General features: G+C 41.5%; 1 protein-coding gene and 1 long non-coding RNA gene across 3 annotated transcripts in view; one reads left to right on the top strand and one right to left on the bottom strand.

Moving 5' to 3' along the window:
* Nucleotides 1–3,035: 3,035 nt before the first annotated feature.
* Nucleotides 3,036–8,549, bottom strand: LOC111543388. Its single transcript, XR_002731851.1, has 2 exons — nt 8,414–8,549; nt 3,036–4,034 (listed from the first exon to the last, which is right to left on the bottom strand). It is a non-coding gene; the product is annotated as an uncharacterized LOC111543388 (long non-coding RNA).
* Nucleotides 8,550–8,620: 71 nt separating this feature from the next.
* Nucleotides 8,621–15,734, top strand: part of UBQLN1 (ubiquilin 1) — a 49,492-nt gene continuing 42,378 nt past the window's right edge. The window contains exon 1 of one of the 2 annotated variants that reach the window (XM_023213369.2): nt 8,621–9,369. In XM_023213369.2, coding sequence (XP_023069137.1) covers nt 9,190–9,369 — 180 coding nt within the window. In that variant the 5' untranslated portion in view covers nt 8,621–9,189. The remainder of the gene's footprint in view (nt 9,370–15,734) is intronic. The other variant, XM_023213370.2, reaches the window with a different exon arrangement.

Below are 15,734 nucleotides of genomic sequence, written 5' to 3'. Positions count from 1 at the left end.
TTTTTTTTTTTTTTTTTTTTTTTTTTTTTTTTTTTTTTTTTTGAGATAGGGTCTTGCTGTATGGCCCAGGCTGGAGTGCAGTGGCACAATCTCAGCTCACTGCAGCCTCAACCTCTGGGTGCAGACAATCCTCCCATCTCAGCCTCCCGAGTAGCTGGGACAACAGGTGTGTGCCACCACACCCAGCTAACTTTTGCATTTTATATAGAGATGGGGTTTTGCCACATTGCCCAGGCTGGTCTTGGTCTCCTGAGCTCAAGCAATCTGCCGCTTCAGCCTCCCAAAGTGCTGGGATTATAGGCGTGAGCCACCAAACCTGGCCTGGACTATTTTTTCAAGGGTATTTCTATAGTGAACAGTCTTAGAAGATAAAGTATCTTCTTACAGAGCAAACGGAAGTCATGATTACTGCCCATTATAAAAGATTTGGGTTCCCTATGTTTGGATTTCCTCTCCTATAATGCAAACCACTGTGTGTACAGGTGTCAACTAGCTCTCTTTGTATCACCCTGTGGAAATTAGGGCTTGGGTAACTGATGCAAGAAAATGCTGACACAATGGCCACTGATACGGCTGTAACAAAGACCTTTGTTTTTCATGTAAGGAGTCTTGTGTTTTCTGCTAGTACTCATGAAACTGATAGCTTGTAAGTAGGGACTCAGATCCTTCACAGTTATTTGACAGATTATAGAACAACTTGGATAAGCCACAGGTTCTGCCTTGACCTTTCAACTCATTGACCATTCTCAAATGGGAAAAAGGCTGTACGAATTATTCAAGTGCAATGAATGATGGGAAGACAATACTTTCTTTTTTAAACACCTCTAAGCTTCCAGAAGCATTATATTTTTTCCCCCCAGAAGCATTAGTATCCTCTGGAATTCTTGGATGATTGGCATCATACTTCTTACTACAGATTTTGAAAATTTCAAACCACTTTTTCCTGTCCTGAGTAATCACCTAAAATTTCCCCATGGCTCATTTGCTTAGTTTATACATGATGGCAGACTCTCCACATAAGGTAACCCCCTAAGGTCAAGAAACACATTCCAAATATGTTTGTTTTGAATACATTTGTCCACTGAAATCACCAGGCTTAGAGTTTTACACAAAATAAGACCAAGCCTGAGTCTACTTATCAAAGTATATATCCTTCTATTCATATGTTTCCAGGAGAACCAGTCTTAACACTTCTGCAAAATACCCAGTGCTTGCCTTAGGGACTGTGTCTTAGGTTATCAGCAGTAACCTGTTTGCAAGAGAGGTCAAAGGAGAATAGTCTTCAAATATTTTCAGGCATTTTCATAATACCTGAGTAAATTCCAGACTCTTGGTAAGGGATGAGTAGGTGAGATGCAGTAACTGAGATTAAGTTTATAATGGAATCCTGGCAATACTTACCATCTACTGGGAAAAATTCACAGTGAAGTTTATCTTTGAGTATTCTAATAGACTCAGAATTAAAAAGACTTTGTAGTGAAATATCATTCTTTTGATACTTGGTAACATTTGCTGCTCCACTTTGTAAGGGGAAATAAGAGGAAACATGCAGATGGTAAGGATGATTCCACCAGCTCTCTGTACAGCAGTGGTTCTCAACCAGGGGCAATTTTGCCTCCCATGTGACATCTGGCACAGTCTAGAGACATTTTCTATTGTCATGACGGGGGTAGGGTGGGAATGCTACTGACATCTAGTGAGTAGGGATTCTGCTAAACATCCTACAATGCACGGAAAAGCCACCCACAACATAAAATTATCTGACCCCAAATGTCAATAGTATCAAGGTTGAAAAACCCGGTAATACAGGAAGGATTAAAAATAGTGAGACTGGTGATAGAATAATTCTCTATCTTGACTGCAGTGATGGTAACACAAATTTATGTATGGAATTTTGCATAGAGCTACATGCATACACACACACGTGCAAATGAATGCAGGTAAAAAATATGATAAAAACCAGTAAGGTCTGTAGTCAACATGTCAATTTCCTAATTTTGATATTATGCAACAATATCAAATGCCACCACTGGGGGAAGCAAGGGTACACAGAACTCTGTTCTATTTTTGCAACTTCCTATAATTACTTCAAAATAAAAAGCGAAAAAATGAATAGAGCCCCAGCTGTGTTCTTCAAAGAGGCTCTCCTTACCTTTTGCCGCTGCCAGCGCCCCCTTTGCTTCTGGGTGTTATGCAGTGCTTGGAACAGCACCAAGAAAACTGTGGGATCCTACTTAGCACCTTTTATCCAAAGTTTGTAGTGGCTGTACATGTATTAGGTTGGTGCAAAAGTAACTGCAGTTTTGTCATTAAAATATGGCAAAACTGCAGTTACTTTTGCACCAACCTAATATTTGCACCTTCTACCCAGTGTCTAAAGTTTTAGTTGGCAAATTAATAAACACCCATCCTTACCACCACCTCTTCTCCAGCCCGAAGACTCAGAAACAACTGGAACACTTTATTTCCTTTGATTTCAAAGTAGCTCTAGAGATATTTATGAAGTGTTCCAATTGTTCCTAGGCTATGGACCCACTTTGAGACTGGTGTTCTAGGAGAGGTTCTATTTCCCATTATGAACTCTTTCTCAAGACATTGTCCCTCTCAACATGCTTAAAATCATATCCATTCCTTAAGGGCTGGCTCAAAATCACTGACTTGTCTACCTTCCCCTGCCCCAATGTTTCCTTTCTCTGAACGTCTATTGTAAAGCAACTAAGTTCTAAGGCATTTATCTATACATCTATCTTTCTTTGAATTAATCATCTATGTCACTATACTATAAACTTCAGGAGAGACAAAGGAGTATAACATATGATCTACTGCTCTAAAGGAGTTTCCTCTCTGGTAGAAAACATGATGGTTCAACAATTCAGTTCAATGATAAATGCTCTCATGCCAAGAAATTACACTGGGCACTGTGTGGTATTAGCTTGGTGCAAAAGTAATTGTGGTTTTGGACTGTGAATTTTAAATCATTGTAACTAGGCTCAAACATCTTACTAATCAAAATAGGAACCATTACAATCAACACATTTTTGCCAATGAGAAATATGTTTGTTTATTCCTGTAGCATAAAAATCCATGCTTCGGGATTCAACCAACTCTTGGAAAGCATGTTCTGCATCCTGCTGATTGTGGAAGCGTTTTTCCTACAAAAAGTTGTCAAGATGCTTGAAGAAGTGGTAGTCGTTTGGAGAGAAGTCAGGTGAATATGGAGGATAAGGCAAAACTTTGTAGCCCAATTCATTCAACTTCCCAAGTGCTGGTTGTGCAGTGTGTGGTTGGGCACTGTTGTGGAGAATTGGGCTCTTTCTGTTGACCAATGCCAGCTGCAGGCATTGCAGTCTTTGATGCATCTCATTGATTTGCTGAGCATACTTCTCAGATGTAAGGGTTTCACCAGGATTCAGAAAGCTGTAGTGGATCAGACCAGCAGCAGACCACCAAACAGTGGCCATGACCTTTTTCTGGTGCAAGTCTGGCTTTGGGAAATGCTTTGGAGCTTTCTGGTCCAACCACTGAGCTGGTTGTCACTGGCTGTCGTATAAAATCCACTTTTAGTGGCACATGACAATCCGATCGAGAAATGGTTCACTGTTGTTGTGCAGAATAAAAGAAGATGACTCTTCAAAACCACGATTTTTTTGATTTTTGCTTAGTTCACGAGGCACCCACTTACCAAGCTTTTTCACCTTTCCAATTTGCTTCATATGCTGAACGAGTGTAGAATGGTCAATGTTGAGTTCTTCGGCAACTTCTTGTGTAGTTATAAGAGGATCAGCTTCAATGATTGCTCTCAATCGGTTATTGTCAACTTCTGATGGCCAGCCACTATGCTACTTATCTTCAAGGCTCTCCTCTCCTTTGCGAAACTTCTTGAACCACCACTGCACTACTGTGTGTTCGTTAGCAGTTCCTGGGCCAAATGTGTTGTTGATGCTGTGAGTTGTCTCCACGGCTTTACAACCCATTTTGAACTCGAATAAGAAAATTGCTCGAATTTGCTTTTTGTGTAACATCATTTCCACAGTCTAAAATAAATATAAAACAAACAGCAATGTCATTAGCAAAAAAAAAAAAAAAAAATGAAATGCACATTAAAATGATGTATAACATAACCACATCTATTTAAGAATGTATTTCAATATCAAACAACAAATTCCAACAATGCAAAAATCACAATTACTTTTGTACTGACCAGCAGTTCCCCAACCTTTTTGGCACCAGGGACCAGTTTTGTGGAAGACGGTTTTTCCATGGACTAGGGGTCAGAGGGAGATGGTTTTGGGATGAAACTCTTCCATCTTAGATCATCAGGCATTCGATTCTTTTAAGGAGCACACAACCTAGATCCCTCACATGCCCAGTTCACAACAGGGATCATGCTCCTATAAGAATCTAATGCCGCTGCTGCTGCTGATCTGACAGGAGGTGAAGCTCAGGCGGTAATGCTTGCTTGCCTGTCACTCACCACCTCCTGCTGTGTAGCCCAGTTCGTAACAGGCCACAGACTGGTACTGGTCCATGGCCCAGGGGTTGAGGACCTCTGGTATAAATAATGATTAAAACTTGATCCCTGTTTTCAACGCCTTTATCTAATAAATGAGATATGCACAGACATATAATACAATACAGAATGTGGTAAGTGACATCAAGAAGGTAATAAAGCTATGTGGGAGTACAGAGGATTTAAAGACTATTTTGGATCAAAAATGGGTTATTAGGGAATGTCACATTTGAGTCTTGCAGGATGGGTAAAATGATGGGGTCAAAATAAGGGGGAAGAATTTCTACTTGCAGTTGAAGCTGGAAAGTGCAAGACATGCCTGGAGAGCTTAGCTGACCACTTTGGTTGAAGATACGATATGAGTGAAGAGCAAGGTCTTTGGGTTACAGAAGACCATGGACATAATGCCACAAAGTTTAGACAGTACTCTTAACACTTTGGTGACAGTGACTGGAAGTTGTCAAGCAGGTGTCATAATCAAAGCTTCATTCTAGGATAACATATGGCATCACTGGAAAATAAGAGTTGAGGATGGAGACTTTAGATTGAGGCAGAGGACTCTGTAGGAGGTTATTGCTGTAATCTAGGCCAGAGCTAATGAGGGTGTAAATTAGACTGGTAGCAGGAGAAAGTTTTAGATAGAAGCTGTGCTACAAATGATGAATGGTCAAGTGAAATGTGCAGGTAATTATGATGGAAGGTCTGATTCTGTAGGCTTGGGTATTCAAGGAGTTTCAGAAAGCAGGTAGCAATAATGGGTACAAGGAGGTGGGTGTAATGACTTGAAGGAATGATCAGAAGTAAGAAAAGTATAATGTACAAGTGCTTCTAGAGATGGTAATAAAGGTATTTGACTGGAATGGAGTGTATATATTGAGAGCAACAGGAGCCAACACTAGGAGTTAGCTGTGGAAAGTCTAGTTAAGAAGCTTTAGGCTGGGTGCAGTGGCTCATACCTGTAATCCCAGCACTTTGGGAGACTGAGGTGGGTGGATCACCTGAGGTCAGGAGTTTGAGACCAGCCTGGCCAACATGGTCAAACTCTGTTTCTACTAAAAGTACAAAAATTAGCTGGGCTTGGTAGCGCACGCCTGTAATCCCAGCTACTTGGGAGGCTGAGGCAGGAGAATCGCTTGAACCCAGGAGGTGGAGGTTGCAATGAGCCAAGATCATGCCATTGCAATCCAGCCTGGGTGACAGAGCGAAACTGTCTCAAAAAAAAAAAAAAAAAAAAAGAAAGAAAAAGCTTTGGTTTTATTTTCTAGGCAGTGGGAAACTTATGATAGATTTTTGAGTAGGGTAGTAACATGATGAAGGCATATTATTTATAGCACTTATATGACGTATGTAGTACCTCGTATTAAAAGTATGTTCCTGGACACAAGATTAGAGGATTAACGTTTGTTAGAGGATACTCAGTGAATTCTTATTGATTGACTGACTCATTTTGTCAAAAAAGAATTATTCCATCATGTGAATAATAACCTTCTATCAATATACTTGAACTCTGAATAATGGATTTTCTCAAAATGGGACTTCTTCAGTTGCAGCTGGCTCATGCTGGCTTGTGAGGGCTTACTGGTAAAATTTCACATGTTTTGTGAGGAAGGTGATCTCAAGTTGGTAACCATTTGCAAGTATTTACATCAAGGAAATTGGCAAATGTAATAAATCAAAGTTTGTTTTCAGGAGGACTGGTTATTAGTCATTTACCAGCACATCACTGCCAATCTCCCTCCCATCTCTTACCCCCACCATCCAACTATCACTTCAAGTTTTTTGACGGCAGAAACTGAGTCTTATTGTTCTTGTATGCTCAGTACAGTATTATACAGTATTAGGGCATTAACAGTGATAAAATATACTCTTAAAATTTTATCCAGACCATTTAACAAACAAAAACCATTCAGAAGAAAATGCCACAAATAAACATCTAGACCTGGGGTTGGCAAACTATCTTCTGTGGGCCAAATCAGATCTTATGTCTGTTTTTATTTTGCAAGTAGAGTTTTTAGTAAACACAGCTATGATTATTCATGTATGTATTGTCAACGGTTACTCTGTGATACAAGGGCATAGCTTAGTGTTTTAGACTGAGATCCTGTGGCCCACAAAGCCTAAAATATTAGGTTGGTGCATAAATAATTGCAGTTTTTGCAATTTTTTTTTTGGCACCAGCCTAATATTTACTATCTAGCCCTCCCAGAAAGTTGACTATCTCTGATTTACACCATGGTCCCCATCACCTCCAGTGTCTCTTACAGGTCAGGATTATATCAAAAAAGTACCCTAACAATGGATAACTATACAGTATCTTCTTACAGGTAAATCTTATTACCTTATAGTGTCACACACATCAAACATTTTTAGACAATGTAGACACAGATAATTGCAAAGTCCATAAATGCAGGGACACACACACACACACACACACACACACACACACACACGGTATCTGCTGGAGAATCAAGAGAAAAACCGTCAAGTCTTCCTGGGGCATGTGATATAGGATGCATAGAAGTTAGACAGGTGAAGGCAAGGAGAAAGTCATTCTAGGTAGAAGAAGGCAGCTTAGGCAAAGCGTGCAGGTAAGACAGCATGACAGGGAAAAACAGGTAATGAGGAGCTAATGAAGTTGAGGAGAAATTTTATTTAGACATATGGAAGAAATTCGAAATGATTGATTGTCCAGTTGTGGCACTTTCTATCTTGAGAAGCAGTGATTATCTCACACCTAGACATAACCAAGTAGTCATCCTTCATTAAGCAGAAGGCCTTGTTATTGAGCCACGCTGCCAGAAATTTAGGTGACATCAAATGATGTCTATCCTGAAATCGATACCCTCAGAATTCTCTTAGACCCTGATTCCATACAGCTCTGCTAAAAAGTCGTGTTTATTTAACAGTATTTATTCTCAGAACAGGGTTGGACGGCTTAGGAGCAGAAATGTAGAATGTATCTTTGCGGATTTGGGTCACCATGGGCTGTCAGGATTTAAATTGTCCAATACTGATTAATATAGTTAATGTGCTGGTTTGTACATTCCTTGCAAGTCGTCATTTTTTTTTTTTTTGAGACGGAGTCTCGCTCTGTCGCCCAGGCTGGAGTGCAGTGGTCGGATCTCAGCTCACTGCAAGCTCCGCCTCCCAGGTTTACGCCATTCTCCTGCCTCAGCCTCCCCGAGGAGCTGGGACTACAGGCGCCCGCCACCTCGCCCGGCTAGATTTTTCTATTTTTTAGTAGAGACGGGGTTTCACCGTGTTAGCCAGGATGGTCTCGATCTCATGACCTCGTGATCCACCCGTCTCGGCCTCCCAAAGTGCTGAGATTACAGGCTTGATTGAGCCACCGCGCCAGGCCGCAAGTCATCTTTAAAACCAAATGATGTAATTTCAAATTCGGATTCTCAAGAGATAATTTATTTCTATCTGCATTACACTGAAAATAATTTTGGAACTATCCTTAATGCCACTTAAAGTCCGACAATGAGCAGTAACTTGATAGAATAGAAAGTGAACACCTCAGCTATATTACATTGTCCCAGTTGGGTGGACACTCCTCGGGCACCCTGTTCCGCCCTACACACTGTAGGAAATCGAGTTCGCAGAGCATCTGGGGGCGCTCGCGCACAGCTGTCATCGCAGCAGCAGAGGCCACTGTCAATACAGGTCGCCTGATTGATCGTCTGACCAAACAAGGCTAACCCGAGGGCGGTAAATAAGCTCTGGCCATGAAGCAATGACTCCGCGGGATTGCTCAGGGCAGTCACAGGCTTTTACTCCACTTTCCGTTCGTTGTGCTGAGGACTTTTCCACCGTTAACTTACCCCAACTCCCCCGCATAGGGCAATACGAGCCCTCCAAATATCAAACGCTAAGCATATTAAAATAACAACAAAATACCTCGCCGCTATTTTATCACCAGACCCTCCTCCCAGCGGGGAACGCAGAGTAGGCAGAGAGGCAAGGCAGGGCAAGGCGACTGTGACAGCGTGGAGAACGGAGCACTGCCCAGCCAGGCATGAGGTAAGGTGGGGAAGATTACCTGGACCGCGAGCGCGCAGGCGCATCCGCGGCCGCAGGGCCCACTGGTCCCTTTCTAGTAATTTCGCTAACCGTGACGTCATCTTGGTGCGCCGTTACAGCGCTTAACTGGAAACTGCGATTTAGTTTTTGGTGAAGGGAACGGAAAAAAAAAAATGAACTGAGCTACCCCGCCCCATTTTGCTTTTAGTCCTTAACACTGGCTTCGCCTACACTTTCGGCAATGGAGCGGGAAAGGAAAAGGCACGTAGGCTGAGCTCAAAGCGGCGCCAGCCGGCAATGACTCGGCGACGCCGCCAGGCGCGTTACCCGGCGTGCTCCGCGCGGCGCCGGCGAAGGGACGTGGGGGAAGGGGCAGGGAGGAGGAAGCGGTGGCTGCTGCGGATGTCGATGTGAGCGAGCGGCGCCTGAACACACGGCGACTGCCGAGCGCCTGACCCGGGCCTGAGCCAGAGCCTGCACCGAGCTCCGAGGCCCCACACCCGCTAGGGTGGCCCTGTGCCCGTTGCTACTGAGGCGGAGTGCTCTGCATTCTTCGCTGTCCAGGCCTGCCGGCTCTGGTGTCTGCTGGCTCCTCCTTGCTCGCCTGCTCCCTCCTGCTTGCCTGAGTCACCGCCGCCGCCGCCGCTGCAGCCATGGCCGAGAGTGGTGAAAGCGGCGGTCCTCCGGGCTCCCAGGATAGCGCTGCCGGAGCCGAAGGTGCTGGCGTCCCCGCGGCCGCTGCTTCCGCGGAGCCCAAAATCATGAAAGTCACCGTGAAGACCCCGAAGGAAAAGGAGGAATTCGCCGTGCCCGAGAATAGCTCCGTCCAGCAGGTGAGGTCGCCTGGTGCTCGGGCCGGGATGGGGGTGGCGGCAGGACCTCCGACCGCCGCCGCAGGAGACCTTTTGGGAAGGACCTGGGAGAGGGGTCGTCCTCCCAGGTGCCCTCGGCCATTCTCCCGGGCGTCGTCCCAAATTAGATCACACCCAAGTTAGTGGGTTTGCGCCTTGGGACACCGCAGTGGTTTGTGGCGTGGCGGCGCGGCCTGTTTGTGGGACGCGCCGATGCCGCTTTTCTCGGAGCCTTCTTTCCCTGGCATCCGCGGACCCTCAGCCTCCTCCCCCAGTTCCCCGCCCTCCGTCGCCTCCCGTCCAATTCCTCACAAAGGAAAGGGACCCACCGCTAGGCTCCGGGCGGGGTGGAGGCTGGGCGGGGGCGAGGGTTCGCTTTAGCTCAGGCTGCGGTTTTGTTTCATGAATTAAAAAAGGGGGTGGGTGGGATCCTCGTTGTTTTACGTGCCTGCTTGTTAAGGTAGGTTTTGGGGTGAGGTGCACGTGTATATTTAGTTCTGCATTTTAACTCCTGAAATCTTTCCCACCTTGCTACCTTTAAAAAAAAATTATGACGTAGAAACCGATTTTAGCTCCATCTTAAGTAATAGTAATAGTAATAGTACTAGGTTTAAGGAGAAAAGTGAATGACTTTCTTTCATTGATGACTTGCTCTTTCCCTTAGGCTTAGATGCCAGTCATTGGGTAGGTTTTTGTTTGATTTTAGAGGGGCGATAGCGATGTTGATATTAGCCGTTGCAACCAAATAAAAAAGAAAATTGGAGTTAATGGAGAATATTACTTAAACTTGGTTTAGGAATACAAATCTTGCAGTTAATTAAGATCCTTGGTGGAATTTAACAAATAATTTTAGTGTATTGTTGAATACGTCGTATTTTCCATAATTATTGACTTAATCTCTGAAGATCGCACACAAGGTGAACAGTTTGTGACAGGAAACAACAATTCCTGAAATGTACCTATCAGTTTCCCCAGGGACTGTAGGTGGTTGGGATATTGGTTTAGCGAGTTCCAAAGGTAGTGTGTTTTGTGAGGCAGTGAGGTGTGCAACATCGAATGAGAGAAACTTTTAGCACCAACGGAATTTATCACTTTTTTTTTTTGTCTCCTAGTGCCTGTAAAAATGTTCCTTACCATTTTTGTATTTTCAAGCATACGGAAAGTTGAAAGAACTGGGCAGTGGACACACACATGTCCATCATCTACAATTAGCATTTTACAGTATTATAATCGATTATCAAGTCCATTTTATTTTTGGGGAGCAATTCAGAGTAAATTGCACGTATCAGTAGATGACACCAGTACATGTCACTTCAGCATTGTGAACTAATATTTGCCTAAGTTTAGCTTCAGTTTTTACATTTTTTGACGTAATTTTGACATGCAGTGAAATGCATGCCATTCCATGAATTTTCACAAATGCTTACACCTGTGTAGCCCAAGCTCTTGTAAAGATATAGAACATTGTAATTGACTAGAGAATTCTTTCTTACCTTGTCCCAAGTCGTTTCAGTCACTCGGCCTTTCCATCAACCACTCACTTTTTTTTTTAATGCCACAAGTTACAGAGTTGCCTGTTTTAGAATTTAACATTAAGTGGGATCCCATATAGTCTATAGTACTGTTTGTATTTTTCTGGGTAAGGCTTTTTTTCCCCACTCAGCATAATGTTGTTGAGTTTCGTCTTTGTTGTGTGTATCAGTAGTTCCTTTCTTTTTATTGGTGTGTAGTTTTCCACTCTATGTATATACCATAATCTCTTCACTGTTGAAGGTCGCCTGAACTGTTTCCAGTTACTGTGAACAGTCTTATACAAGTGTTTTGGTGGACTCTTTTTTTCTTTCATGGTTATATACTTAAGACTTGGTTTGAGTAGGTCATAGGGCAATTGTATGTTTTAGTTTTATGCGAAATTATGTTTTAAAAAATGCTTGTGGGCCGGCCGTGGTGGCTCACACCTGTAATCCCAGCACTTTGGGAGGCCGAGGCGGGTGGATCGCCTGAGGTTCGAGACCAGCCTGGCCAACGTGGTGAAACCCCGTCTCTACTGAAAATACAAAAATTAGCTGGGCGTGGCCGGAGGCACCTGTAATCCCAGCTACTCGGGAGGCTGAGGCAGGAGAATCATTGCTTGAACCTGGGAGAGGGAGGTTATAGTGAGCTGAGATTGCGCCATTGCCATCCAACCTGGGCAACAAGAGCGAAACTCCATCTCAAAAAAAAAAAAAAAGCTTGTGTAGTGCTGGCTTCAGCAGCACATATACAAAAAAAAAGCTTGTGTCATTTTACCATCCCACCAAGGAAGATATATGGGAGTTCCTGTTGCTCCATATCCCTGCTAACATTTTGATATTGTCAGTCTCTTTAATTTTAGCTATTTTAGTGGGAGTGTAGCCATATTAAGTTTTAAAGTTCAGGTCTGGTTTCTAGGATTCCTGATTCATGCCTCCACCATCCTGGGTGCTTTCAGCATTTTACTGCAAAAGATTAGAAATAGTCAATATTTTATAAATGGAAAAATTCCTTTCAGTTAATATATGATGTTATAGCTGTGAGGATGTTTTTGCTTTTTGTGATGGTAAAATTAAAATTATAAATTCTGGGAACGCTTTTATTTTACTCTAACCAAAATGAGTTTTTTTTTTTTTCCTTTTTCTTTTTTTTTGAGGTGGAGTCTCACTCTGTCACCCTCCCAGGCTGGAGTGCAATGGCGTGGTGTCGACTCACTGCAGCCTCCACTTCCCGGGTTCAAGGATTCTCCCGCCTCAGCTTCCCTAGTGACTGAGACTACAGGCACGTGCCACACCACACCCGGCTAATTTTTGTATTTTTAGTGGAGACAGGGTTTCACCATGTTGGCCAGGCTGGTCTCGAACTCCTGACCTCGTGATCCACCTGCCTCGGCCTCCCAAAGTGCTAGGATTACAGGCGTGAACCATGGGGCACCCAGCCCAAAACGAATTGTTTTAATAGATAAAATTAAAGTCTTTCTGAGGTAGCCTTTTCTGATGGCAGTTAATTTTTAAATGCTTGATCATTGTTTTATGTTGAAGCAGAAAATGTGATAAAAATTGACGCTTACCACCACACCAGAGAACCTGAAGACAAGTTGGGCTTGTATATGCAAGGGAAACAGATACAGGAAAATGTGGAAGAAAAAGAAAAGCAGTTTTCAAATGACCTGTTTGTAAAATCTACTTGAAGCACAAAAGATATGCCATTTTATGATTTAAAAATTTTAAAGGGTTTGATTGAAACTATTTGCTACAAATGAAAGTTTATCATTAAAAAATACTTAATGACATTAAAATTCCACTGAAAATGCCCAGTTAGAAATTGGGAAATATGGCCGGGCGCGGTGGCTCAAGCCTGTAATCCCAGCACTTTGGGAGGCCGAGACGGACGGATCACGAGGTCAGGAGATCGAGACCATCCTGGCTAACACGGTGAAACCCTGTCTCTACTAAAAAATACAAAAAACTAGCTGGGCGAGGTGGCGGGCGCCTGTAGTCCCAGCTCCTCGGGGAGGCTGAGGCAGGAGAATGGCGTAAACCCGGGAGGCGGAGCTTGCAGTGAGCTGAGATCCGGCCACTGCACTCCAGCCTGGGCGACAGAGCGAGACTCCGTCTCAAAAAAAAAAAAAAAAAAAAAAAAGAAATTGGGAAATATTTAGTCTTTAAAATTTGTACCTAATTTTGGAGGGTCAGAGGGTAAGCTGAAGACAGACCTCCAGAGAATAATATTGAAGGCTTATGCTCTGTATCAGGCAAATTCCATTTTCTATAAGTTAAAATTTCTTTCAGTAAGTATTTCTATGTAATGTAAATTCCTTAACACATTATAACAAATGCTGTTTATGTGAACATGCTGTAATAATTTATTAGATGAAATTATGTTAAACTTCTTGGGTAAATTGTGAAATAAGTTGTAAGATGGTAATTTATTTTTCTATTTTTCCATTGGTTTCTGGTCGTGAGTACCAACAGGTGGAAACAGGATGCCTGAATTTTTTACAGTGCTGTATACATTTGGTATTTAGTAATGTTACCTGTTCGAGGTTACTAATAAAGCTGAAGCTATTTTCCAATTTAGAGTGAAATTTATTATTCATGGAGCACTCAGAATCAATTGAGTAACATAAGTTTTTACTTACAGGTAGCTAGAATAGGTAGTGAGAATATAAACTGTGCTATGTGTATTCCAAGGTGCTGTCATTATTAGAGATTTTCATAATACAGGTTGAATATCCCTTATGGGAAATGCTTGGGACCAGAAGTGTTTGTGATTTTGGATTTTCTTTTTTTTTTTTTTTTTATTTTGGAATATTTGTATATACATAATGAGATATCTTGGGGATGGCACCTAAATATAAACATGAAATTCAGTTATATTTCTTGTACATTTTATGCACAGAGTCTGAAGGTAATTTTATATGATATTTTAAATAAATTTATGAGTGAACCAAACTATACATTGAACCATCAGAAAGCAAAGGTGTTACATATGGTATTTTTCCACATGTAGTGTCATAGTGTTAAAAAATTTCAGATTTTGGAGCATTTCAGATTTCATATTTTTGGATTGGGGATGCCCAACCTGTATGTAAGTAAATAGATACAAAAGCATCAATGTGTAGTGGCACAAAGGCCCTGTGTATGAGATTTTTTTTTTGTTAATTATTCATCATCAGCTATTGAAAAGAGCTTTGAGGATTTCCAAGCATCCACGAGCAAGATAACATCTAGAAGAATGGAGAGTTATATATGTGAGACATTAGTGCAGATAATGGAGGGGAGTTTCTGTATAACTTCTAATTAGCTTATTTTGGGATTTCATAGACTGTTAGGTTATGTGTAAAAATTTTGAAATGCATTTGTTTGGAATGTCCAGGCAATATATACTTTGTTTTTAGAAAGTGCCTCCTGTCAGTGCAGACTTCTGGGAAAATATTAATATACTTAGACGTAATTTAAACGTACTGAGTCAAATTGAGCCTTTCTTTGATAAGGAATTGCCTTAGGGTCATCATCACACACATCATTTAATGTTATACTGTGTAGTGTGAATCTAGAACTATACTGTCCACTTTGATACCATCACCCACATGTGGTTATTAAGTACTTAAAATGTGGTTGGACTGAAGTGAGATGTGTTGTTAAGTGTAAAATTTACACCAGATTTTGAAAATTTGGTATGAACAAAATAACTTAAACAAATGGTTTTGATATATTGTGTGTTGAAATAGTATTTTGCAGATTTGAGTTAAGTAAAAGATCAAACTTAATTTGACCTTTTATTAAAAACTTTTTTTCAGTATGACTTCTTAAAAGTTTAAAATTACTTGTGGCTCATATATATTTCTACTGGACAACATCTTATCCAGAAGGTTGGAGTGAATCAGTATAGTAAGATATCTGAGAAGAAAGTCTAAGATCATTGTTTTCTTATATGCTTTATTCTAATACTGAACAGCTGAAAAACTCATTATTTAATGATTCTGATTAACAGATTGCTTAGCTTTAAGAAACAGCATAATTGAAGTATAATTTGCCTACCATACAATTCACCATTTTAAAGTCTGTAATTGATGTAATACATTCACAGAGTCGTGTAGTCAATTTTAGAACGTTTTTATCACCCTCAAAAGAAACCCTGTACCCTTTAACAGTTGCCCTTCGTTTCTCCCTGGGCCCCCCAGCCTTAGGCAACTACTGATCTATTTTTTGTCTATAGATTTGCTTGTTCTGGACATTTGTTGTAAGTGGAATCATGTGGTCTTTTGTGATTGGCTCTCACTTAGCATAATGTTTTCAAGGTTCATCCCTGTTTGAAGCATGTGCCGGTACTTCCTTCCTTTTTAATGCCGAATAACATTCCATTGTGTTGCCAACAGCATTCCACATTTTATTTTTCTCTCACGTGGTGGACACTGGGTTGTTTCTACTTTCTGGCTATTATGACTAATGCCTCTGAACACTCATGTATAAGTTTTTGTGAGGACATATGTTTTCATTTTTCTTGGGTGTAGATCTAGGCGTGGAAATTGCTGGGTCAAAGCTATATGTTGAACTTTATGAGGAGCTGCCAAATTATTTTCCAAGGTGTCTGTACCATTTTACATTTCCACTAGCAATGCATGAGGATTCCAGTTACCACATTCTCAATAACACTTGTTACTGTCTTTGTGATAATAGCCATCTTATTGGCTGTGAAATAGTATCTTACTGTGATTACTTTGCTTTTTATTTTCATTATTATTTTTGCTGGAGGCATTCTGAGGAAAACTGGAAAGCCTGCTAGACAAATTTGCCTTTTATTATTTGAGCAGTAGTTCTCAGTGTGGTTTG

This window comes from Piliocolobus tephrosceles, chromosome 14 (assembly GCF_002776525.5).
Source record: "Piliocolobus tephrosceles isolate RC106 chromosome 14, ASM277652v3, whole genome shotgun sequence".
NCBI classification, from domain to species: Eukaryota; Metazoa; Chordata; class Mammalia; order Primates; family Cercopithecidae; genus Piliocolobus; species Piliocolobus tephrosceles.
This window is presented reverse-complemented; position numbering and strand designations above follow the sequence as displayed.